The 25650-nt window shown below is 30.9% G+C and overlaps 1 protein-coding gene across 1 annotated transcript in view; it reads right to left on the reverse strand.

Moving 5' to 3' along the window:
• Window positions 1-25650, reverse strand: part of LOC118191732 (uncharacterized) — a 69611-nt gene that overhangs the window by 39320 nt on the left and 4641 nt on the right. Inside the window, exon 2 of the mRNA XM_035362572.2 lies at window positions 16361-17308. Coding sequence (XP_035218463.1) covers window positions 16361-17308 — 948 coding nt within the window. The remainder of the gene's footprint in view (window positions 1-16360; window positions 17309-25650) is intronic.

Genomic DNA, 25650 nt, shown 5'->3' on the forward strand with positions numbered 1-25650 from the left:
CAGCGTGAAATTGATAAACAGATTTCGGAACGGTTAGATAAACAAAGGATATGCTTTTATCCATTTTTTGTAGCAATTCGTTTTTTGTTTGATGGACATCGAAACATACTTTCGTTTTCTAGATCCTTTGGGAGCTCTAGCATCGGAAATTCTATTTGACATAATCGAAAGTTCAAGCTTACTTTTAGAAAATTGCTCTTACAGTCTGCAAAAAATAATAAGCCGGATCCAATTCGAAGATTAAGGAACAAGGCAATAATCAACATTAACTGAAATAGATAATTAGATAATTTTAGTTTATACCGTCCGTTATACATTAAACGCGCACGCGAAAACGTATCCTGCACTTGCGCACACGCATATGCGCAGTAGTCAAGGTCTTACGCGCACGCGTAAAACGCCTGTGCGCATGTGCCAACGCGGCGCATGCGCAGAAAGTTTTTAGCTTTGAGGTCCGGATTATAGATCATTCCGGATTACGGGTGTCCGAATTAACGACTTTTGACTGTATTATGTTTTCATTGTTCTTCCAGATGTTCTCCAAAAAGTAAGAAATTCATTGCAAACTTTCTGCAAAATACATCCATTACGTGTTAATACCATAGAGACATTTTTCATTTTCTCACAATTTTCTAAAATCTTCTGGAATGGTGGGTCTATAAATCTTGCTTTCAAATCCTTTTAAACCTTCCAAGTTGCAATGTCTAATGTCCGGAAGAAAAATTACGCTTACCAATTTTGTAACAGCAAACAGCCAGAAATATTTTTTTTTTTTTAAATCAGATGGAAAAAATGTGAAATTAATTTTATAGAGAAAACTGATGCATATTCTGAGAATTCTGAACACTCTGAGACAATTACATGAGAAAACTCTTATCATGAAAAAATTAAAAAGAAGATATTTTTTAATCAATATGTTATTTTTTAAATATAATTTCAATATATTACCATAATTTTAATGATATTTATCAATGTTGGAATGTTTAAAAAAAAAATCATCGAAAAATTCTCAAACCATGGAAATTAAAATTTTCTATAGAAACTGATCATAAAAATCGCCAAAATGTTGATAAGTCGCCAAATTTAGAGCCGTTCAATAAAAGAATTTCACATCCCCAAATGCGAAAAGTTGTTTAAGAGCTCTTCGTTAGAAAAAGTGAAATAATTTCGAAATACTTGTTTCACTTCTTGCTCAGAAACTCTAGCATCCCACTATTTATATTAGAAATAGGAACACAAATCAGAACCCATTCAAATAACCATATTATCAGTAAACCGTCAAAAATATACCTCCAAACTGCTAATTCACACTCAAAATGGCACTTGTAAAAACAGACAGAAATTTCACAGGATTAAAATTAAGGACCTTCTGCCGATTTTGGCCAAAATTAAGGACTTTTAAGGACCAAAAATCGATTCCAAAAAACTTAAGGACTCTTAAGGACCGTACGAACCCTGTACTATTCATAGTTAAATTTTAATCATGCAAAAGTCGGGTCGAAAGGGTCAAGTAAGAATATTATGACAGACTTAAGTTTATGAAATTAATTACAAATATAAAAGAAAAGGTTATGTAGCATGTCAAATGCATAATAATTTCAGAAAACTGGTTTTTGAACCTCACCCCCCCCCCCAATGAAGATATTCAGCAGCTTAAATTATATAACAAAATATTTCTAATTACCAAGCACACCCACACCTGAAAACTTAAATGGAAGAAAGTGTAATACTCTACAGAAAGCACTTCCTTGAATGGCAATCTAAGTTTTTCTATTTGCGTTTGTGAGTATGTGAGAAAGCAATAATTTTTTATACAATCATTTCTTTAATTACAATACCTCATACTCATCTGTCCAACTGCTGTTTCATAATCATCTAAATAGTTACTCTTGCAATAAAAATTTGGTATTGTGCAAGAACCTTGGCCATATTTACAGAAAAGATACTCATAATTGCAAAAGTATATTTATTTCATGTATACATATTTTATATAGAAATTAGATATTTATCCCCAAAATCAATCAATAAATCTGCTTACAAGACTGCTTTTATTTCTTTTGTCCTGGTGAAAATTTTGTGCCAATGGCTTTAAGAATGTGAAGTAATTAATTCATTTAATGATTCTGCAATAAACTCCAATAAATTCCTGCAGAAATCTAACCAAAATTTGGTACTGTTCTGTTACTGGGACCAGATTCAGAAATGCATGAATGTATGCACATATGTATGCATGTATGTACTTATATGTGTATATCAATACATATACATACATTCATACTTACATATTAACATTTACATTCATAATTACATTCATAACATGAACACATACATACATTTGGCCATTACATGGCCAAAAAAAGAGGAGGCTTTTTATAGAACCATTTCAGGTAAAAAAAATTCACCACATTAAGGGGTTAAGGACAAGAAAAAAGGCATAAGGAAAAGAACCCAAAAGATCAACTGCATTCGGCATATTAAGACTTGCTGTTTAGCAAGACCAGTTACTAACTGTCAATCGTGGTCACTAAGCTAAACTATGAAATATACTAACAGCCCAATGATATACATTCAGCAGTCATGACATACCCTTATTTAGTACCTGCACCTGACTATCATTAACGACCATCACGGAAACAAAAGTCTCAAGCCAATTCATACAGATTAAAAGGCTGGTTTTGAATAATTTAGAACCTTTTACTTTCAAATCATTAATATCTTCTTAAGACAACCTTAGAGCTAATCTTTTTATTCTTTTACTCTCTTACCCTAGATTTGAGAAGTGTACATGTTAAATTTTGAAAGTATGTCAGCCAGTGTCCTCTCTGCACAAAAAGACGTACAGTCATTAATTTGAATGACACTGCTACAATACTTATTATGGACAAAATAATTATTAAAAGGCAAAATAATTATAAATATTTGTTAATTTTTAGTTATCACTTCAAATGGACATCCTACTAAAAGCCTGATACTCTCCAACTGTTCTCATAATTTCCTTACTTTAAAATATAAGATTTCATTGCTTCTGAAAAAACATCAGCTATAGAAATTTCACTAAAGTAATTTATATGAATATCAATTTCTGCACGGACAAGGTTATAACAAATGCAACCGTAAATATGTTTAATGGGTGAAAATATCAAGGATCCAAAGGATGAAATTTCAAGTATCACCAGTTTCAGCTGTCACAAAATAATAATAACAGCAAAAGAAACAATATGATATGATGATTATTAACTTGGAGATTGGCAAATAAATACATTACAATTTAATATTTAAAAAATTCTTTTTAATATTGTGCATGATACTTAAATATTTTATTTTTATTTATTTTCAATTACAATAAATAATATAACAAATCATTATATTAAAACAGACCCTCAGCTAAATTCAGTTTTGCGCATGAAACTGCACTTCCCCCCCCCCCCAAAGAAAACCCACTTTTTAGCTAATTAAAGTTATTTTACTATTCATCTAAATAAAAACATATGCATTTTACTCAGCCATACTAAATACACTTTTCTGTTTTTCTTCACCCTAGAAAATGGAAGTTGTGTATTGAAATTAATAAAAATAATCTATAAAAAGTATCTCATAATAATCTATAAAATAAAAAAAGTCAAGCAACACTCAAGCAATTACAAACACAAAATAACAGCTTCATCAGTTGGACAAGTGTTTCCATAATTTCTTTCACATCCTATTCACCAATACAACAGAAATACCACAATGGCTTAAATTTGATATTGCCCCAATATCCTTGATGCTGTACAAAAGAGAAAAGATAATGAAGCTACTGTGATGAATATGCATTTGACGTGTTAAAGGTACTTTGCAAAATACATAGTCTAAACAAAATTATTAATTCTTAAATCAGGTTTCAATGAAATTTTAAAGAAAGACGATGATGATCAAGGGGTTGATCGTCAAATATGCACATACTACTCATTGGCATAATCAAGATCCCATAAATTATAACAAATCATTAATAAAATTGAAAGTTAATTTTCTGATATAAAGCTATATCATAGAGTAAGGAAGAAATCATGTAACACAAATATATTAATATACTTTAAAAATCATAAATATACTTAAAAAATCAATTGTACTTTTTAAAACAATTAAAATTTTTTATGCAAAAAGTGCAATAAAAAAGTTAAATGCAGGAACACAAGAAAATGCAACTGAACGCAAAACAAATTCAGAAGATACATTGTTATATAGAAGACATTTGCAAAAATTTAAAAGAAAACTTTTAATATTCACTTAGACGCTGATTATTTGAATGTACCAGAACGGCTCACAGAACTGCTGAATTGCAATATATTTGATTTTGATACGGTGATGCAAGATTTGATTGCATAAAGGAAGGATGTGTAAGCACGAGTCTTATTCAAAACATATAGGTAAGCTAAGTTTTAGAATTAAAAAATCATCTGAATAAATTATTCAAAAAAAAGTTGTAATCCAATAACTTTGATTTTTCTTAACTGTTCAACATAGCAGTTCTTTTTTCTTACCTAGTAGAAGCAGGCTTTCAAGAAGTAGTATGAACAGCACAGTCAATAATTTACTATGAAAAACAAGATACCGTCTGAATATTGGAGGTGATTTAAGAATTAAGTTAAACAAATTTATTTCAAAAATGAAAAATATTGCATCAATAAATCAAGTGCAGCAACCGCATTAATTAAAATCGAACTTTTGTATAATTAGAATTCATCTGGTTTCTAGAACCTTGTCTGTATTTATAAATGTTGTAGGTCTATATTTATAAATATAACTTACAGCAAGTTATATGGTATGGGAATCATGTTTTACATGCCACTCTTTTATTTATTTATTTATTTTTATTTTTATTTTTTTTTTTTTTATTTTATTTTTTTTTTAATGTGTGTGTGTGGATAACATAACTGTGAAATATGGCAGTTTCTAGTTAAAATAGTTCAGAATTTGAAAAAGCGCGAGTGGGCAGAAAGTTCAGCCAGAAACTTCAGAAATTAACAAAGACAAACTTGACAAGTGGATTTCAAAAGATCAAAAAGCTATTATTGCTCCGAGCATAAAATCATCTGAGAGAGTGCACATTAAAAAATATTAAACTTCATACAAGGCATGGATGAAACTGCACGAAATTCATCAGCTTAAAAATTATTAAAGTTAGCCTGATGAAGCAACTTATCTCAAAAAAGATGAATGTGAATGAGAATGCAGGATTACCCAACTTCTTTTCTTTATTTAAACTAGCAGAAATAGGATCTGAAAATTCCCGAAGAATTCCTAACCATTTTGCTATCATGTAGCCTAACCGAAGAACACGAAAGTTTTGGAATCGTGATAGAATCTCGTGATAAATTGCTTAACTTACACACGCTTAAAGTTGTTACTACAAGAATCTAAAAGTTGCCAATTTAAAGCACAGGAAAACAGCCAATTTCAGGATACGTTAGTAACTAAATATCAAAGCAACATGAAAAAGAAGTCTAAGAATGTGAAAACCTTCAGGTGTTTATAAATGTAACAAAAAAGGCCGCAAAAAGTCAGAATGTAGACAAAATAAAAGCAAAAATCCTAATCAAGAATCTCCTAAACACAGTTGTTCTCTCATACCATTGTGAAATCTATACGAGAACTAGGAACACATAATTGCCACCTTGATTCATGAGCAAGTAGAAGTAAATTCACACCAATAACTGAAATAAAATATTCAATTAGCAAATAATGAATTTTTAGAAGTCAAAGGGAAAGTTGGAATTTATATAAGTGTCTATTCAACTTCACACCACATCACACTTAATGATGTATTATTTGCTCCCAAGTTAAAAATGAACTTAATTTTGGTTAACTTAGCAACACAATGTAAATATACTGTCTACTTTAAAAATAACCATGCATGGGTTAAAGACAAAAATAAATGTATAGTCTTACAAGAGAGAGTATTGGGAAATCTGCATTCCTCCTTTGCAGCTGTGCTGAGCCAAAAAAGGTTAAGCATATAATCCCATGGTAGAATCCAACAAACGTGTATGAACACTGTGTCTCCTCCCAATGTGAAGACACACCCCTATGTGGGTGAAAACTGTGTCCTCCTAATGTACCTTATCAATGTGGCCATCAGCTGTAAAGCATTCAGTGGTGTGGAGATTTCAAGGCATGGAAACCTGCAGAGCTATGGAAGACTAGGTTGTAACAGGAACCTAGAACAGTATCCCAGATAATTTACTATGCCAAAGTACCTGTCTAACTAAATGAACTATCAAATAGACTCATGTTATACCAGTCAAGTACATTTATCTGTTATTCATCGTATGGTTTTTAATAACGTGTCATAGTCCAACATGATATATTCCATTGCGAGTTTACATGCCTTGAAATCACCACAATGATTCACGGCTGTTGGCCATGTCATTAAGGCACATCAGGAGCACACAGTCTTCACCTACATCAGGACACTCAATCTTCAAACACATTTGTTGGATTCTACTGCAAGATTATATGCTTCACATTTTTCGTTTTGGTGCAGCCACAAAGGAGGAACTAAAATTTCCCAGCAATAAAATTTAAAATCAAAAAACAATAAATAACATTTAAACTTTTCTTTATATTCTAACAGTTATCTTAAAATTAATTTTGGGTAATTATTTGCATAATGATTACGTTGTATACTACTTACTATACAGAAAAATGTAAGGGTATGAAGAAAAATATTCTTTTAAAAAAGGGTCGATGCAAGAAAAATGAGAGATCCCAGGTCTAAATACACACCATGAAGTAAAATTAAGCATCATTAACTTCTATGCACAAGATGAGAAATGATAATCATGGCCACCAACCGGCCAGAATTTCAGAAAAGCTCCTCGAAAATGATATCAAAGCTGATCCATAGCAAAATCCTAATGATATTACAGACAAATTTGTTAATACAGTCAAAAGTCGTTAATTCGGAACCCATAATCCGGAATGATCTATAATCAAAGCTACAAACTTTCAGCATAAGACTTTTACGGCTGCGAATATGCGTGTGCGCATGCGCATAATGCGTTTACGCTTGTGCGTTTAATGTATAACGGACGGTATAATCTAAGCTAAAATTATCTAATTCAGTTAATGTTACAGATTGTGTTATTCCTTAATCTTCGAATTGGATCCGGCTTATTATTTTTTGCAGACTGTTAAAGCAATTTTTTAAAAGTAAGCTTGAACTTTCGATTATGTCAAATAGAATTTCCGATATATGTTTACTAATATGTAAAGGATCTACAAAGCAAAAGTATGTTTAGAAGTCCATTAGACAAAAAGTGGAATTGCTGCAAAAAATGGATAAAGGCATATCCTTCGTTTCTCAAACCATTCCGAAATCTGTTTATCAATTTCACGCTGCTCTGCGGCCCGGGGGAGAGGAACGCCGAAACGCCGCGCCGCACAATGAATTGGAAACTTAATCTGTCAGCACTATCCTTATCTTCAGGGCAGATGTTTTTATTTTATTTGGCTTATAATTCCTTAGTAAATGTAGTATTTCATGACGATGTACTCCGTCTTTGATATGATTTAAGTCCTCGTCATTATAATTCGCTTCCGATAAAGAAGAAAGTGACACAGAGGCTACTGAAAACGAAAAAATTTAGATTGATAAGTTAGTCGGTATTCTCGACACAGCAATTATAGGACTTGAACAGCGGAACTTTGTAATTAAACAAGAAATTATGTCTGTTTAATAGAATTAAAGAGAAAGTATTATCACATGAAATGAAGCAACTTAAACAACTTACATTGAAAGAAATGTTTAATAAAGTAAACATATAAATATTAAGCTTTTTTTTTTTTTTTTTTTTTTTTTTGTAAATTTTGATACTCTTTAGATAATAATTGTTCTTTATTTCATAAATTATGGTTTCATATTTTTAATTTTATAATTTCTGCATGCCATCTTACCAGATTTAAAGTGATGATCTATAATCCGGAAAAATCGATAATCCGGAATCGCTGAAGTCCCGAAGAGTCCAGATTAACAACTTTTGACTGTATAACATACTACAACTATTCAGCATTTCTATGCCATCAATAGAATGAAAAAATTGAATAGATGGGTACAACCAATCATAAATACTTAGCTGACAATCATTTAGTTGACGAGCCACTAAGCCCACACCCCCATTTAGCTGACAGCATATTTAACTGTACATGTAGATAAAAAACATATGAAAATGTTTTAGTAAAATTTGCCCACATTTATCTGACAAAAGGCTACTTCCAGCATACATAACATGACAGCTTATGGATAAATACCATATTTTTTGTCTTTATTTAGTGCTAAAAAGTGTACATATTTTAAAACTGAAACCTTGAGAAATGATAATTATAGCCACCAACTGGCCAGAATTTCAGAAAAGCTCCTCGAAAATGATATCACAGCTGATCCATAGCAAAATCTTAATAATATTACAGACAAATTTGTTAATATAACATACAACTATTGAGCATTTCTATGCCATCAATAGAATGAAAAAATTGAATAGATGGGTACAACCAGTCATAAATACTTAGCTGACAACCATTTAGTTGACGAGCCACTAAGCCTACACGGACATTTAGCCGACAGCATATTTAACTGTAACATGTAGATAAAAAACATACGAAAATGTTTTAGTAAAATTTGCCCACATTTATCTGACAAAAGGCTACTTCCAGCATACATTACATGAGAGCTTATGGATAAATACCATATTTTTTGTCTTTATTTAGTGCTAAAAAGTGTACATATTTTAAAACTGGAACCTTATTTTATTAATTTAGTAATTTTAAAACAGGAAAGCAACCTTACTTTGTTAAAGATTTTGAAATCAATTTTGATAGCAATCAGACATAGGGAATAAAATGATTTTATACAGAAAGACACGGGCGAAACAAAGCCAAAAATAAATATAATCTGTTGAGGAAAATAGCAATCAACCACGAAAAAAACTAAAATATTACAAATATGAAAGTACTGTAAAATTAACATTGTTACAGATAATTTTTGCAGACTAAAAGTCAAAATTAAGTGTCTAATGCGATTATCTAAAATTTTCCTTAAAATTTTAGATTTCCAAACATAAGATTCATGTTCTTTGATGAAAAGCTGAGACACTCTTTTCAACTGATAAACCACATTGACATGGCAAAACCCAATTAAGCTAAAATTACACAAAATACATGATAAAAGACATTACGCTAAAATTCCATAAGAATTAAAATAAGAAATTGAATCTTTATGAACTAAACATCAAATTTATCGACGGATGGAAAAATAACCTGAAAACTGATTTTGTGAAGAATCCAAGCAATTTTGTGACAGAGATGAAATGTCATGACAAGATTGTAAGGATTTTTAATAGCTGAAGATCTTTTTATGCTAGCAATGGGAATGTTTTTGAAAAGCTTCTTCACTGTTTGTGGCAGAAGAGCCTCTCTCAATAAACACTGATTCAAAAAAATTAGATTTTTAGAAAGAAAGTATTCTAAAAAGAAAATTTTAGGACTATAATACATGTAACAGTAAAAAAAAAGATATTTAGTTGGCAGAGTGACATTTTATATGGAAAAGCAAACAGAAATAGATTTACAGTAAACAATTTTGGTTCTAGACTGAGAATTGTGATCAATATATGAAAAATCAGTAAACAAAATGGCAATTTCTTCTACCTGAAAATGAATCCCATCTAACAAATGGTGACTACGTTCGACCAACTGAAACACACTCATAAGCAAAAGAAATGTAATTTTGCTAAGGTGCTATGTAAACAGGTTCTTAAATAATAAGTTATAAAATTTTTTACTGAAATACAAGGTCTACTCTACCCATGATGAATTTGATAAAATATGTGGCATGTCCTACTAATGAAAAATATAACACATCACACATAGAAAATGTGAAATAGAATGTTTAACACAGAAGAATTCCAAATTATATATAAGGGCATTTTAGAGAAAAGAGTTCTTAATTCAACTGCTTCTTATACTATATATACGTTATATTTTTGCTGCTAAACAGAGCAATTTATTAAAAAGAATAAATAGCTTCATTTTGCAGCTCTCAATCTTCTAACACACTGAAAATATATTAATTGCAAAAAATACAAATTGTGTAAATTTAATAATTTTACTGTTAATTTAACAAATTTGATTAAAGAATTTATTTTGAAATCAAGTTTGGTTTAAAAAATTTAGCAATTACATAGTTTTGGATTTATCTGTTTGAAATGGTCAATTTTGTTAATTATTACTAATTATATATATATATATAGAGAGAGAGAGAGAGAGAGAGAGACAGCATACAATAAGAAAAATTATATTTTTTAAAACACGTTTTAAAAGATATTGATGTTTAAAAATGCATCGCAAATAACAAAAAATCTGATACATACGCCATGACTTCCTTGTGCGGAATATTAAATTATATGCACATTTTGCTGCATTTCATTTAAACTTATTTCCTTGAATTTCATTAAAGATAGCAGTTCACGGCAAGGCAAAAATAAATAAAACCTCAAAATATCTTCATTCAAAATTGAAACACAGAAAAACATAGAACACCAAATACATTTAAAACAATTAAAACAACAATTTTTACAATTAAAATTAGTTTCTATGTAAAAACAAGCAACTCGGGCAGCAGGCAAGAAGGTAGATTTTTCGGTGCACAAAAATAAGTTTCCTTTTCGGCCCACTCAGCAAAAACACACTGAAGGTGCAGTAACTGAATTCACTATTCTACTAAGTTACAAATGTAAACTGCTATGGCAAACAGAAATTAGGCTTAGCTGCATTTAAACAATGTTTAAGTTGTTGATAATTCTACAATTACCGCATGCAGATTAACTTAAGGCATAAAAACCTAACTGGAAGATAAGAACATAATTCAATCATTTTTAAAGCAAAAAATGTATAATTTACCAACATATAAGAATAAAAAAATGAGCTCCCTGAGCCGAGTAACTTTTGATACGGCTGATTGCAACCAAAAAGGGAGGTGCACAACGACATATTATAGCAGTCCTATATACAAAATTTCAACATTCTGAGGCTACTCATTTCCAACTTATGTGAAATACGTATGTATGCACAGACACCACCAAAAAAATACTTCAGAGTCCATTTTAAATCAGTTTTATAATTCATTTGGGGGAAAAGAGTCCTTTATTCTGTCCTTACGTACAGATGTCATGCCAAAAAACCGTTAAATTGCATTTAATAGCGACCAAAATGTATATAATCTTTGAAATATGATAGGCGGAATTTTTTTAATTACAATACTTTCTTTACTTCGTACAAGGAAGTAAAAAGGAAAAAGCATAGTAAATATCAGGCAACTAAAATGTATTTCTTGCCACCATAAAGCTTTCTATTAATTATGAAATTACTCAGATTCTCTGTAAGTTCAACTTTGATGTCATTTTCTCACTTATCAGAAAACGTCGTTGCTCAATTCTTAAAGATATCCTCTTTAATTCTTGCTGACTTTTATCCTGTCATCTCAATGTGAATTTGACATATATCGCTAACCTGAAAGAACATAAATCCTATGCTTGAAAGGAGAAATAAATTTTTGAAAGCTAATCACAACTGGATACTTAATTATAATTTTGATTTTGACAAAAATTATCTGTAGAGCATCTCAAACTTTTCCCATATTATTAAAAACCTAAAGAATACACCTCAATTTCCTTGATGAGTATACCATAATTTCCAGGTTGGCGTCAGATCAACGATGCATCTATGTGGAATGTTTCAGCTTGATATGTGTGCCAAGCACATACGCAGCAACAGAGCCAAATTACTGATGGTAGAAATTTATATTAAAAGTAGCAGCTATGCTGCCAGCCTTCGTCTGGCTTTTAAACGTAGCGGGAAAATGCCTGAAGGGAACACCAAATGTTAAATTTAAAAACTGCACAAAATTTTACTCTGCAGAACAGTTTCATCAAGGAAAAAAAAAAAAAAAAAAAAAAAAAAAAAAAAAAAATACCTATAACAAAATTACAATGTACTAAGCAAATAGCCCTTAATATAAATATTAATTATCCTAATAAATAAATTAACCAACTTCGCATGTCCTTCTCTCGACAAACATCCAATATCCAAGAGAAACATTAAATTTAAAAACTGCACAGAATTATCGCCTTCATTTTTCCAAGTGGTAACAGTGCTGATTTTCAACAGTTAGCAGTCCAGTATACAATTAAATGAAAAAATGATGCCAAAACCACATTTCTAAAAGAATGAAATGATTCAAAATGATGCAATAAAATAGAAAATATAAATTTTTTTAAAAATCCAATTTGAATTTTGAAAAAAAATTGCTTCGAGGTGTACTGGCTCTTGTCTAGATGCACCTATATACCAAATTTCGTAGCCCTGGGTCTATTAGCTTACGCGCAAAAAAGCATGAATAAAAGACGCACAAATCTTTTTTATTACATGAGAGCTTATTGTTTTTTAATAACAAAGTATTTTATTTAGTGTTAAAGTGAAATTAAGAATCGGGATTCTCTAGATGTTTTATTACACGCGGAGGGGGAATCAAATGTGCATGCGTAAAGCTTACGAGAAAAACTTTGTAGGTGGTTTTGAGGTCCAGATTTTAGATTATTCCGGTTGGTCTTTGGTTTGGTTTATTTAATTATGGCAAAGCACACTAGGGCTATCTCCCCAAGGGGAAGGATGCCTTCGTGAAGGGCTTTCTAAGGGGAACTGGCTCGTATACACATTACACATGATGGAAACCACGAAAATGCCCATGCAGCCAGGCCGTTTGCGTGATTCGAACCTCGAACCGAACTACTAGTGTTCAGTGACTTTACCGCTAGACTGCTGGTGGGCCCTTAGATCATTCCGGATAATGGAGGTCCGGATTTCGGACTTTGTATTGTATATATACATATTTTTTACTTTTTGGTGCAGCTGACTGCAATGAAAACGGGAAGTGCACAGCTACACGTTACAGCAGTGCTATATACAAAATTTCAACTTTCGGAGGCAACTCGTTTTTGAGTTATGCAAGATAAATATGCATACATACATACGTACAGATGCTACAAAAAAAATCTCCTTTAAATCCATTTTAAATCAATTTTAATATCATTGGGATAAAAAGAGTCCTTTCTTCTGTCCTTACATATGGATATCGCACAAAAGCATCGTTCAATTGCATTCGACAGAGGTCAAAATGTATATTTTCACTGAAATATGATATATCAAAATTTTCACGATTACAATATTTCCTTTACTTCATAGAAGGAAGTAAAAATTGATTAAAAAATATTGAATCCTTCCACATTATTAAAAAATGTTGGGCTGATCTTTGGAATATGGTAACTGGTAGTTTGGCGACATTTTGGAGGCGATATACCTAGGACTTTGGTAATAATGTGAGTAGTACTCAGTTCCAATTACGCATTATTTTGTGTGAGGGAAATGAGAGATCATGAGATATGTCATGTGACATTAATGGACGAATTACAGTTCTTTAATCGGAAAAGGGGGGGGGGAATTTGGAAAACTGTATTTTGTATTAAGCTTCATTGTGTGTTGTGTGAAATAGTGGAAGTGTGCATGCCACGTAATGAAGATTAGGTAAGTTAGTATTTTTAATCATTTGAGGATATTATTTTTATGCATTGTTCTAAATGTAAGGAGTAAATAAATTAATATGACATTATTGGAAAATTGTTATTAGCAATGATTTAGTTTAAAGTAATTAGGATTGTAATCCAATTTTTACTAATTTAATGTATGTGCTTATTTATATTTTAAGTAGTGTTTTTTAATTTAATTATATTTTAATTTAATGATCGTGATTTTGTGAGTTATATGTTTGTAGTATTTTGGAATACGTTTGAGTAGAATACGTTGAGTATCTTCATGCATTTTCATGAAAATTTTCTAATTTATGAGAAAAAAGCAGTCTACATGGATATAGTGAAGGGTGTGCGCAATGCCATTTTTGTGCAATTCTGGGATTTTTTTTTAAGTAAAAATAAGTCGACGTGTACATGGTTTAGTGATATTTTAATTAAATGATAGTTACTTTGTGAATTTTATGTTTGTAGGAATTTGGTATACGTTTCAGTTGAAGTAAACGTGCATAGAAGTAATTTAAATATTTGACACTAAATATTTGTAACCATTTGTAATGTTTGCGGTGTTAATTCGTTGGTGACGTTTATAATATAATAGATAATTTAGAGGTAAAAGTTTTTGGATATTTTATTTATTTTAAACGTGGAAATGTTCATCTTTGGAAAGGGTATATACTTTTTGCAATCAGGTAATTTCATACATGTTCTTTTTACCGGATTTAAAGATTCACAAAATTTTCATGCATTTTCGTAAAATTTTCCCAATTTATGAGAAAAAAGCAGTGTACATGAATATAGTGAAGAGTGTGCGCAATGCCATTTTTGTGCAATTCTGGGATTTTTTTTAAGTAAAAATAAGTCGACGTGTACATGGTTTAGTGATATTTTAATTAAATGATAGTTATTTTGTGAATTTTATGTTTGCAGGAATTTGGTATACGTTTCAGTTGAAGTAAACGTGTATGAAAATAATTTAACTATTTGACACTAATAATAAATTTAAATATTTGTAACCATTTGTAATGTTGCGGTATGAATTCGTTGGTGACATTTATAATATAATAGATAATTTAGAGGTAAAAGTTTTTGGATATTTTATTTATTTTATACATGGAAATGTTCATCCTTGGAAAGGGTATATACTTTTTCGCGATCAGGTAATTTCATATATGTGCTTTTTACCGAGTTTAAAGATTCACAGAATTTTTTTGCATTTTCGTGCAAATTTTCATAATTTATGAGAAAATAGCAGTGTAGATGGATAAAGTTGAGAGTGTGTGCAATGCCATTTTTGTGCAATTCTGGGATTTTTTTTAAGTAAAAATAAGTCGACGTGTATATGGTTTATATGTATTCTGAAAAACGCACAAGGAGTTTGCGATTGTGCACTTATCCCCAATTTTGCATTCTGGGATGTTTTTTTAAGTAAAAATAAGTCGACGTGTATATGGTTTATATGTATTCTGAAAAACGCGCAAGGAGTTTGCGATTGTGCACTTATTCCCAATTTTGCAGTTAATATTTGTCATGATTAAGCAGTTTTGTTACATAAAATTTCTAGCATAAGTGTAATTTGGCTAGTAGATTGTTGGAAAAAGTGTTCAGTAAATAAAAAAAAAAAAGAAACATGTCTTTACTTAGTGAAGACAAAATGGCGGCGAAAAAAAAATAGAGGGTTGCTGCAGCAGAGTTGGTCGCCAAATTTTCGCCAAGTTACCATAATCCAAAGATCAACCAAATGTTCTTCTTTAGTTAATAACATTAATTTTTCAGTGCTCAGAAAATTCTTATACCTTAGCTGTTTTTGCTTGGCTCTACTTATTTCTTTCCATATAAAACCATCTCGCTCTTCCTACAGCTGAAATTTTCTTCCGCCTTCTGAAACAGAGATGCTTATGTCTGACTGCCCTCAAAATGTGTTTCAAAATGTACACCAAAATAAAGTTGCTTTTCTGTATTATTTTTAAATTTATAGTCTCTTTAATAAAATAAAGACAAAAATGTGGTATTTTTCCATAAACATTTTCGTTTTGTACCCAGCCTTTTGCCAGATAAATATTAACAAATTTACTGAAATGTTGCATGTTTTTTGTTTACATGTACAGATTGTCAGCTAAACGTGCTGTGGGGGTAACTGTCCGTGTCAGCTAAGTGTTACAGATCCAGGCTCAGGGAGTTTTCAGTGCAATAGATGTTGAATGCTGTGAAGTTTGCACTTGCAGTTTAAGTATAAAATGCAGTTTTAAAATTGAAAATATACTGAGGATAAAGAACATATAGAGAACTGCATTTTAATATAAAAAACCTTAACATATGATAGAAATATCTGCAGATATTGAATTTTCAAATTTAAGGATTTTTGGATTTAATAGAATTAACAATGCAATACAAAATTTAAAATCCGGGTTAAACTTTTGAATACCTTATTGCATAAACAGCAATCAAAGTGATCAATAAGACATTATAATAGGAAAACAGCATTAATTTTTCTGTTTTATATACATGTATAAATTTTTATGACACCAGATTTAAATTGATGATCCCTAATCCGGAATCGCCGAAGTCCCGACGAGTCCAGATTACGGACTTTGTACAGTATAAGTATTGGGTTGATGCAATAGAAATTTGCATTCATTTTTAATTATTTGAATATCTGCAAAATTATTTCCAGGATAACAAATTTTAGAGAGAAATATTTAATTTCAAATAGCGATGGTAAACTAAGAATTTTATATACAAACCTTCAATGGAAAAGTCACAGTAGAATCAACATCATTACAATCAACATAGAACTTGCTATTGCTTTGTTGAGAACCACTTTTTGTTTTTTCCACAGCTTTGCTTGACAAAGTTTCATCTTTATTAGATTTACTATCAGGTTTGATTTCTTCCATTTCTATTTCAATAGGGCTAACATATGCTATATTTTCATTCTCTTTCTGCTTCCTACTGCCTGACACTGGAATGTCATTTTCAGTCACTAGGGATTGATAAGGCAAACTGTCATTTTGGGCACATGGTTCATGTTTTCGACTTTCACTTTCAGCATTGAGATTAATTGATAGTGATACAAAATTACCTGATGTTTTAGAATGACACTTAATTAAGCCTGATTTGTTCGATTCACTCTTGGAACTATTACCAGACGATGATTTATTTGATTTTTTGCTAGTTTTTGATGATGAGCTGAATGAATCGGAATCAACAGCTACAGTTTCTGATGATGATAAGGAAAGCGTCCGTTGTGCTTTCTGTGGTTTTTGTTTTGACTTAGATGAATCGGAACTTAACAAATCCTGCAGTGATTGTGATTGTTGGATATTGTTTTGACCCACGTCTACATTTAATGCACTTTTAGAACTTGGCTCTTCTCTATTCTTAACTTTCTTTTTACTTTCTAAAGTTCGATGGTGAGAAGAACTATTACCACTAGAGTTAAGAGCTGTAGAATTTGTTTCACTATATAACAATATTTTAGTGTGCCTTTTTTCAGATCGTTCAGACGCACAACTTGATTCCACAAGATTGTTTTCACGAGGTTCAGTTTCAGCAACTTCTTTTCTTAACTGTTTCAAAAGAACACTTTCTTGATTGTTAGGTTTATTGAAAGTACTTGCTTCTTTCAGTAAATGGAGGAATTCGTCATCTGATAAAGTAGTTAGATCACCAGTTTTTGAACCTTTTGATACCTAGAAAAATAGAAAATTTAAAAAGAATCGAAGAAAGTTTGAATATCTAAAATTTTCAACATGAAAGTTTTCGTTCATGCATTGGATCACCTATCCAAAAGATAGATATTTAAAAAGCATTTTACATAAAAAACAGGTCTGCAAGAATTTATACACTTCAAGATCTAATGATTTATTACTATTTATCAAAGCCTACATTTAATATTATAGTTTATTAACTAAATATTACAGTTATTAGTATGATATAGTAATACAAAGACGCTTTCCTCAATGAAAATTAGAACACACGTTTATTTTACATGAATTTTTCAAAGATAAACAAAAATTAAATAGTTTAAATCTTAACTGGCAGAACAAGTAAGGTACCTGGTTAGCAACTTTAACCAAAATGCAAATCTATGAAAGATTCATACAGATACCAAACAACATGCCAATTCTTTTATATAAGTATATATAGCAAATTTTGTCAAACTAATGGAATTAATACAAACTAAATCACTTTCCTGGTTAGATCAGTGTATTAACAGTTACTTTTCTGTCTAAATGACAATTAGTTTTAAGTTTTAGTATATTAGAACAACCACCTTGGAGCAGTCTCGCGATATTTTACAGAATAAAGATGCGATTCAGAAAACTTTCAGATTGCAACTTACAATGTATATGGCTAGCTAAAGAACTGTTATGCAAATGGTTGCCAGAGTTTGGCAACTTCTGCTAAGATGGTTACGACAATATGTTAAGGGCCTAGTTTTATAGTGCTTGATAATATAATCTATACAGAACCAGGCTGACAAATGGTGCACACAAGTGGCAGAATTTAAAACCAGGAAATGTTTCCGAATTTAGCGAGATACTGGATGGTAGAACTTAAAAGCCCTAAAAATTGCAATATAGGTTAAAAAAAAAACTCTAAACCTGCATAAAAATTATATTAGTTCCATATCAATGCCTGTATTTTTAATCTGATGCAAAAAAGTGATATAGACTTGATACTTGGTATATATTTTACAATAATAAGCAGTAGTAGACTTTCAGAGCATCTTTATTTTTACACATAATTTGTAAAACAATAATAATACAAGATGCAGTTCAAGTAACAAAGAATGTCTTTTCATTTAGGATAATTTTTTTATCTAAATTTTCTTAGCATATTTCATGCCTTTAGTACAAGCTTTATAAAATAGTCAGCATTTTACGGCTTTAAATCTGGGTATTTTTTTCAAGATTTCCCTACTATGTGATATTTTTTCTATTCCTGAAAAGGCTTGCTAGACACAGATATTTTTTCCACACTGTGACAGACTGTTTATTACAGGTGAAACAAGCACTGCCAAGCATTTTTCAGCACTGAGGAGGAGGGCGAAGAATGCTTGGTAAAAATGAGTTTCATCAGCTTTACACAAATATAGATTAAGTTTATAAATGAGTTATCTTAATTTTACTTTTTACTAATAATAAACTGCATTATCACCTAAAAAAATACTTCTATCCTAAGAACCACGATTTTTTTTAATTTTTTAAACATGAACACTGATTTTACAATTTAAAATACCGTCAAGTCAGATATCCAAAGCTTAGATTCATCGTAAAAAATCAAGCTTTTAATCAAATTACATTTATACCTTAAAAGTTAACCCACATAACATTAAACTTACTGAAATATTATATACTTTTGAAACTTAAGTGTTGTCAATCATAATAAGAACTGAATTTTCAGTTCCGTATTACACTACTGTACTTCTGACCGTAATAACTGTAAAGTATTATGAGAAATGCTCAAAATGTTGGCAATTTAAGTTTTAGAACCAATTGGCCTATCCACACATGTTAAATTTTTTATTTTGCATGAATGAAAAAGCAAAGTATTCAGCTGTTGATAAATCAAGGCCAATTTTAAAATATAAAACATCACCATAAAACAATAATAGACATTACAGCATTCTTATTACATTTCGAGACAACTGGAATTATTTTGCAATTTTTGCCTTGAATTCAGAATGATTAATTTTCTAGAAATCTAAAAAACGTTATGAAGAAATTGGAAAGAAAGAATAATATACAGTTTCAGAAAAACCACCACGCAATCCAGTTTAAATAAATCTGCAACATGTTTTTAAAATGCACGAGTAATAGTTTTCAATGTTCTACATAAATCTATTATTTCGGTCAAGAAGCCACAAAAGACTGGTTGTTAATACTTTTGCAGTAATTTCCACAAAGACTATCACGTATTCCCCTGTATGTGCTAAGAATTTTCAGTGAATTTTCTTTTTTTAATCGAATTTTGAAGTTCGGCTTGGATTTCAAAGATTTAGAAATAATTTGATCACAAAACTAATGTTTAAATAATGGAAAAAAATACTTTTTATTTTATTCTATAGCAGGGGTGGCCAAACTTCATGACAACAGGAGCCACATAATAGATTTCATGAATGTTTAAGAGCCGCAAATCCATATTTATACCATTTAAAAAATAATAGGATATGTTTTCTATGGAAAGAAACTTTTGAAGTAAATTAATGAGAAATTTGCATTTTATATGCGACTAACATGGTCATATATAAATAAATATTTTTCCCTCCTGCCCTGTAGTCAGAAAAGCAGATCCCAATAAAATATAAATTTGAAATTAATTATGCAGTTGAGTGTTCTTTCAGACAGAAAAATCAAACATTCTTTCCTTTTTCCTCCTCCTTTTACAATTGATGTTTGATTTTAGCAGAACTAAGCTAAAATCAGAAGAATATGTCTTGGTCTTTAAGAATACAGTTACATAATACATTTGAAGAAGAATACATTTAAGGGAATTATAAATAATTAATTAAGAAAAAAAAAAAAAAAAAAGAGTTTTTTTTTTTTTTAACTCAAAAGAAGTCTTTTAGAAAAATAAATGAAGTAATACAGGTCAACACGTACTGCAGAGGAACTTTTATTTGAGAAAGAAAAATTATTTAAAAAAGCTATCAATTTTTTAGTCTTTTGCATAAAAATTAATTTTGTTTTTTCCCGAGGGTACTGAGCACACTGAGACCAAATCTAGCTTTCAATAATTGAATTAATTCATTAGATCCAAAATGGATTACGAGTTACGTTTTGATTTTTCTACAGACATTCAAATCCTCAAATCTCAGAAATTTTCAAAAAGATTTTAAATTCCAAACATTGAATCTTGGAGACTTTCCATCATTCGAATGATTTGAATCCTAACCTTAGAAATCGTTAAACATTTTAACCCAAAACTTTGGAATGACTAGTTAACTGATTCCCAGCATAAAAAAAAAATTAACCAAAAATTTATATGCGAGTGCAATGGTATCTGAATCATCAGTGTCATTCCTGACGGATCTGTGCGTTACATTATTTCAGTGGAGCATCCAGTGAAATCTGCCAGAACTTTTACGCAATTGTTGTGCATCGTTGAAAATTTTCGAAACTATCCTCATAATTCTGAGGATAGATGACTTATTGCTAATAAATCCAGCTGTTCATCCCACGATATATAAATATTTCATAGGCCATTATTTCAACTGTCTACCTGTCAAACTCTTCATTCATGGCTGTTGAATTTTGAGCTAATTTCAAATACAAGGGAAATTAAAACTAATGGTACAAAAAGAAAAATGATACAAAAAAAAGTAACTACTATAATGAATTTATTTCACAAATGCAGATATAATATGATGGTTTAATTTTCTAAATTTCTCTGAACATGTACAGACATTGTAGACATCTACAGAATAGTTTAGTTCCCGAGTTCTTGCTGCACATATGTATGGATCCATCGTATTCAAATTCTTAGCTGTTGGAAACATACAGCTATCAATTGACTTATCACTTTATCTTAAATTTCTAAGTAAAATAACTCCAACTCAGAGAAAAGAATAAAATGTTTTAATTTAATCTTCAAAATCCAAAACAGAGCTTGAAATGAATTTTTGAAATGCAATCTGTAGGCGTATGAGAGTACTATGATTGTAAAAAATGAAAGATTACACTTACAACCAAGACAAGTTTACAGTGGTAAATCCAGTACAGTTTCACATTATATAGTATTTGTAGCGATCAGGCAGTATATCATTGTACTACAACATTCCTTTCGGCTACAGAACTTTCGTGATGGACACGCGAGACGCACATGATAATCAAAGATTAAGAAGGTGAAAAATATCAACATATTCAAGAAGTATAATGACAGTACCAGAGCCAGGGTAACCGGTGCAACATCACCGAGCAGCAGAACTAAGGGGTGGAAAATTTGAAGAAAGTAGTAATGCGGGAGTAATGCGGGAGCAAAAAGAGTCTATCCTAGTGCGACATTTGTGACAACAGAGAAAGAAAGAAGTTCCTCAAGCAACATACGATAAATCAGCACAAGATAAAGCAATTTCATTCGCATCAGTATGTCATATTTTGACAGAAATTTTGTAGAAGAGAGATATTTGTATCCAGTTGATCCTTCACTGCTTGATGCAACATGAAGTTGAAAGACTTGTATCTTTAAAAACCCTTTGAAGGTTATGAACGAGTTCAGCTCGCAATCGAATCGTGCTTCATAATGCGCGCAAACGAGTTCCGCTCAGGAGCAAGATTTTGACCGAAATGGTTAGTAACGAGCACTACTCGCGTAGTGAAATTTTTCCCCAATGCGCGCTGACGAGCTGACTTCGCTCGCCATTATTATTCTGCACTGATTGTGTTTCAAACGAATGCTACTCGTGAAATTTAGTTAGTTTTACTGTCTGCAGATGGCAGTACGAGTTCCATGAATTTCTTTGCATAATGAAGGTAGATTTTTTTTTTTTTTTTATCTTGTTCCTTTTATACGTATTTTGGCGCGGTTTTTAGGGTGTTTGTACAGTAAAATGGCTCAAAAGCGAAAGTTAGATAGTTATGATTATGACTGTGATACAGAAAGCTTATCAAGTTTTGAATCTGATGAAGACTTTGTTCACAGTATTTCAAGCTCAGAAGATGATTCAAGCGATGAGGAAGATTTTTCGAGTGTTCGACAGTGGTGTATAATTGATTCAAGTTCTCACGCTCCTAGCCAATTTAGTTTTACTGGTGATGTAGGCACGAAAGCTTGCGTGACAAATATTTCTGATCCACTAGAGTATTTTGAGCTGTTTTTTACTGATGAGATTATAAATCATATTGTTACGGAAACCAACATTTTTGCATAATGCCCCATTATGTGCAATTCCATGTTTTAAAGTATATCACACACAAAAAGATTTTTAGGTAATTACTGTATTTATACTGTGCTTCATAAAGTTTTACATTAGTTGCATTTATTTAGTCCTTTCAATTTAATATTTGTCTTATTTATAATTAACTATTATTATTTATATAATTGGTTGTAATCATTTATAATTTACTGTTTAATAATTATTTTAAAGTACGTAAAAACTGTTATTTATGTACTACAAATACTTTAAGAAATTTTTAAAACGCGCGAGGCGAGCTATCTACGGCATCGCCAGAGAAAGGTGACATTTTCGGAAGAACAGCGGGGGAAAACAGCTGCCACTTTCGACTACTGTTTACTCCTAATGCTGCGCAAATTAAATAAATGGAAACTGCTCAATTCCATAACCGTCAAAGGGTTAATAAAAGCAACTCACAAAAACTTAAAAATATTGAGCAAAATTAAAATCGTTGTCAAACAAGTGGTTCTCTACGAGGTCACAAAAGTTTAAGCACGTTTAAACATTGATGAAATAAATGATTTCTCCCTAGAATTGCCAAGGAATTATTACGGAAGGTAAAGTTTCACGAGAAAAATGTGTTAACTGCAACATATTACTGTGAAGTGTTGTGAAATATATGAAGAAATTGTATAAAAATTATTTAACCCGCTTACGGATGTGGAATTAATTTTGAAAGATACCTGCACATGAGAAAATTGGACAAGTCTCCTAACCAAATAAGAATGGGAAGGCTTACTTTACCAATCCTAAAAATCTCCAGATTTCGAATTCCTCCCCAAATTGGAAGAACATAAACAGGAATTTTCCTCCTTGGAAAAGGTTTCTTCAGTTACCCAAGTCATTCAAGGACTGAACAAATGTAATATTCTACAAAAAACAATAAATCTTCCAACACATTGGATAACAACTCTTGTAAAGCAAGGAGATCACATAGAAGGAAAGTAAGCAGAAACTGCCAGAAATAAAATTAACCCAAGGGGGGGGAATAGAAAGGATTACTTTTTAAATTACCTCATGTTTGTAAATTTTAGGCCTTTTTTTGCAATTACCTGTTCTAAAATTAACAAGCCAATTGACAAAAATGGATTTTTTTTTTTTTTTTTTTTTTTGCTATTCATTACTCTGACGATAATTCTACGGCAGACAATTTGAAATCGATTACATTATTACACAAATAATATAAGAAATTAAATTAGTGATTAATAAAGAAGGGTGTCATTGCATGATTTTTAGTTCAAAAAATAAACAACTGTTTGTTGTAAAGTCACATTTCAGAGAGCAAGGGGCAGTACGTAGCTTGCGAGTCGCAGTTAGGGTGTCAGAGAGCCACAGTTTGGCCAAGTCTGTTCTATAGTAATAAAAATTAATAAATTTTGTTGATAACTGTATCTGACTTAGAATGTTTCAGCATTCACTAATATCTATTGAAGCTAGAAGCAAGCACATACGAATGTCGTCATAATATATTTCAGAATCAACATATCTGCTTCGTAGATAACATCTTTAGTTCTACCAATTTTTCTGCTCAGCCAAAGCAATAACTTTTATTTTAACACTAGAACATAATGCAATCACAGAAGAAATAAACCATATTTTATGAGAGACTGGCGAAACTATTGGCACCAGAAATGCCTTTTCACTCTATTAACATCCCCATTTTTAGAAAAACAGCCGAAATTAAATTCGGATTTGTCTTAAATTTGTCTGATACGCACTACGCTAGATGATGTCTGTCTGATATGTATTAGAGTACTAGAACTAAACTAGATGACGAATTACTCTTATTTTGGCAATCCATACAGGTAGACCAGCATTTCTGTAGCACCATAGGTGATTGAGATATTGCTGTGACTAACTATTAAGCTTCTGATACAGTTTTGAAGAAGAACACTTGGTTGATTTTTACAATATGGTAACTGGTAGTTTGGCGACATTTTGGAGGCAATAAAGGTTACTACCTGGGACTTTGGTAATAATGTGAGGAGTACTCAGTTCCGATTACGCATTATTTTGCGTGAGGGAAATGAGAGATCATGGGATATGTCATGTGATATTAATGGACAAATTACGGTTCTTTAATCGGAAAAGGGGAAATTGGGAAAAAATGTGGAAATTTTGTATTTAGCTTTATTCTGTGTTGTGTGAAACAGTGTTGTTTAATTTTTGGATCCCATGGCCCTAACTAAAGTGAATTCGAAATGGGTATTTAGGCATTGTGATAGAGAGAAGTTTGCTTTTTATTTAGCGGAGGAAGTATGGAGGAAAAATTCGCAGAAAAAATCTTTCAATAATTTTATTGAATGAATTAGAAAAGTGTATCCGCCACGTAATCAAGATTCTGAAGAAGATTAGGTAAGTTAGTATTTTTAATTATTTGAGGATATTATTTTTATGCATTGTTCTAAATGTAAGGTGGAAAGGAATTTGGTATTATTGGGAAAATTGTTATTAGCAATGATTTAGTTTAAAGTAATTAGGATTGTAAGGTAATTTTTATTAATTTAATGTATGTGCTCATTTATATTTTAAGTAGTGTTTTTGAATTTAATTATATTTTAATGAAATGATAGTTATTTTGTGAATTTTATGTTTGTAGGAATTTGGTATACGTTTAAGTTGAAATAAACGTGCATGGAAATAATTTAAATATTTGATACTAAGTATTTGTAATGCTTGCGGTATGAATTCGTTGGTGACGTGTATAATGTAATAGATGATTTAAAGGTAAAAGTTTTTGGATATTTTATTTATTTTATATGTGGAAATGTTCATATTTGTAAAGGGTAAATACTTTTTTGCGATCAGGTAATTTCATATATGTTCTTTTTAACGGGTTTAAAGATTGAGAAAATTGTCATGTATTTTTGTGAAATTTTTCTAATTTATGAGAAAAAAGCAGTGTACATGGATATAGTGAAGAGTGTGCGCAATGCCATTTTTGTGCAATTCTGGGATGTTTTTTTAAGTAAAAATAAGTTGCCGTGTACATGGTTTATGTGTATGTGTTATTTTGAAAAATGCGTAAGGAGTATGGTATTGTGCAGTTTTTCCCAATTTTGCAGTGAATATTTGTCATGATTAAGCAGTTTTGTTTGATAAAATTTCTAGCATAAGTGTAATTCGGCTACTAGA

This window comes from Stegodyphus dumicola, chromosome 7, assembly GCF_044657685.1.
Source record: "Stegodyphus dumicola isolate Sdum_Otavi_A_Nest chromosome 7, ASM4465768v1".
NCBI classification, from domain to species: domain Eukaryota; kingdom Metazoa; phylum Arthropoda; class Arachnida; order Araneae; family Eresidae; genus Stegodyphus; species Stegodyphus dumicola.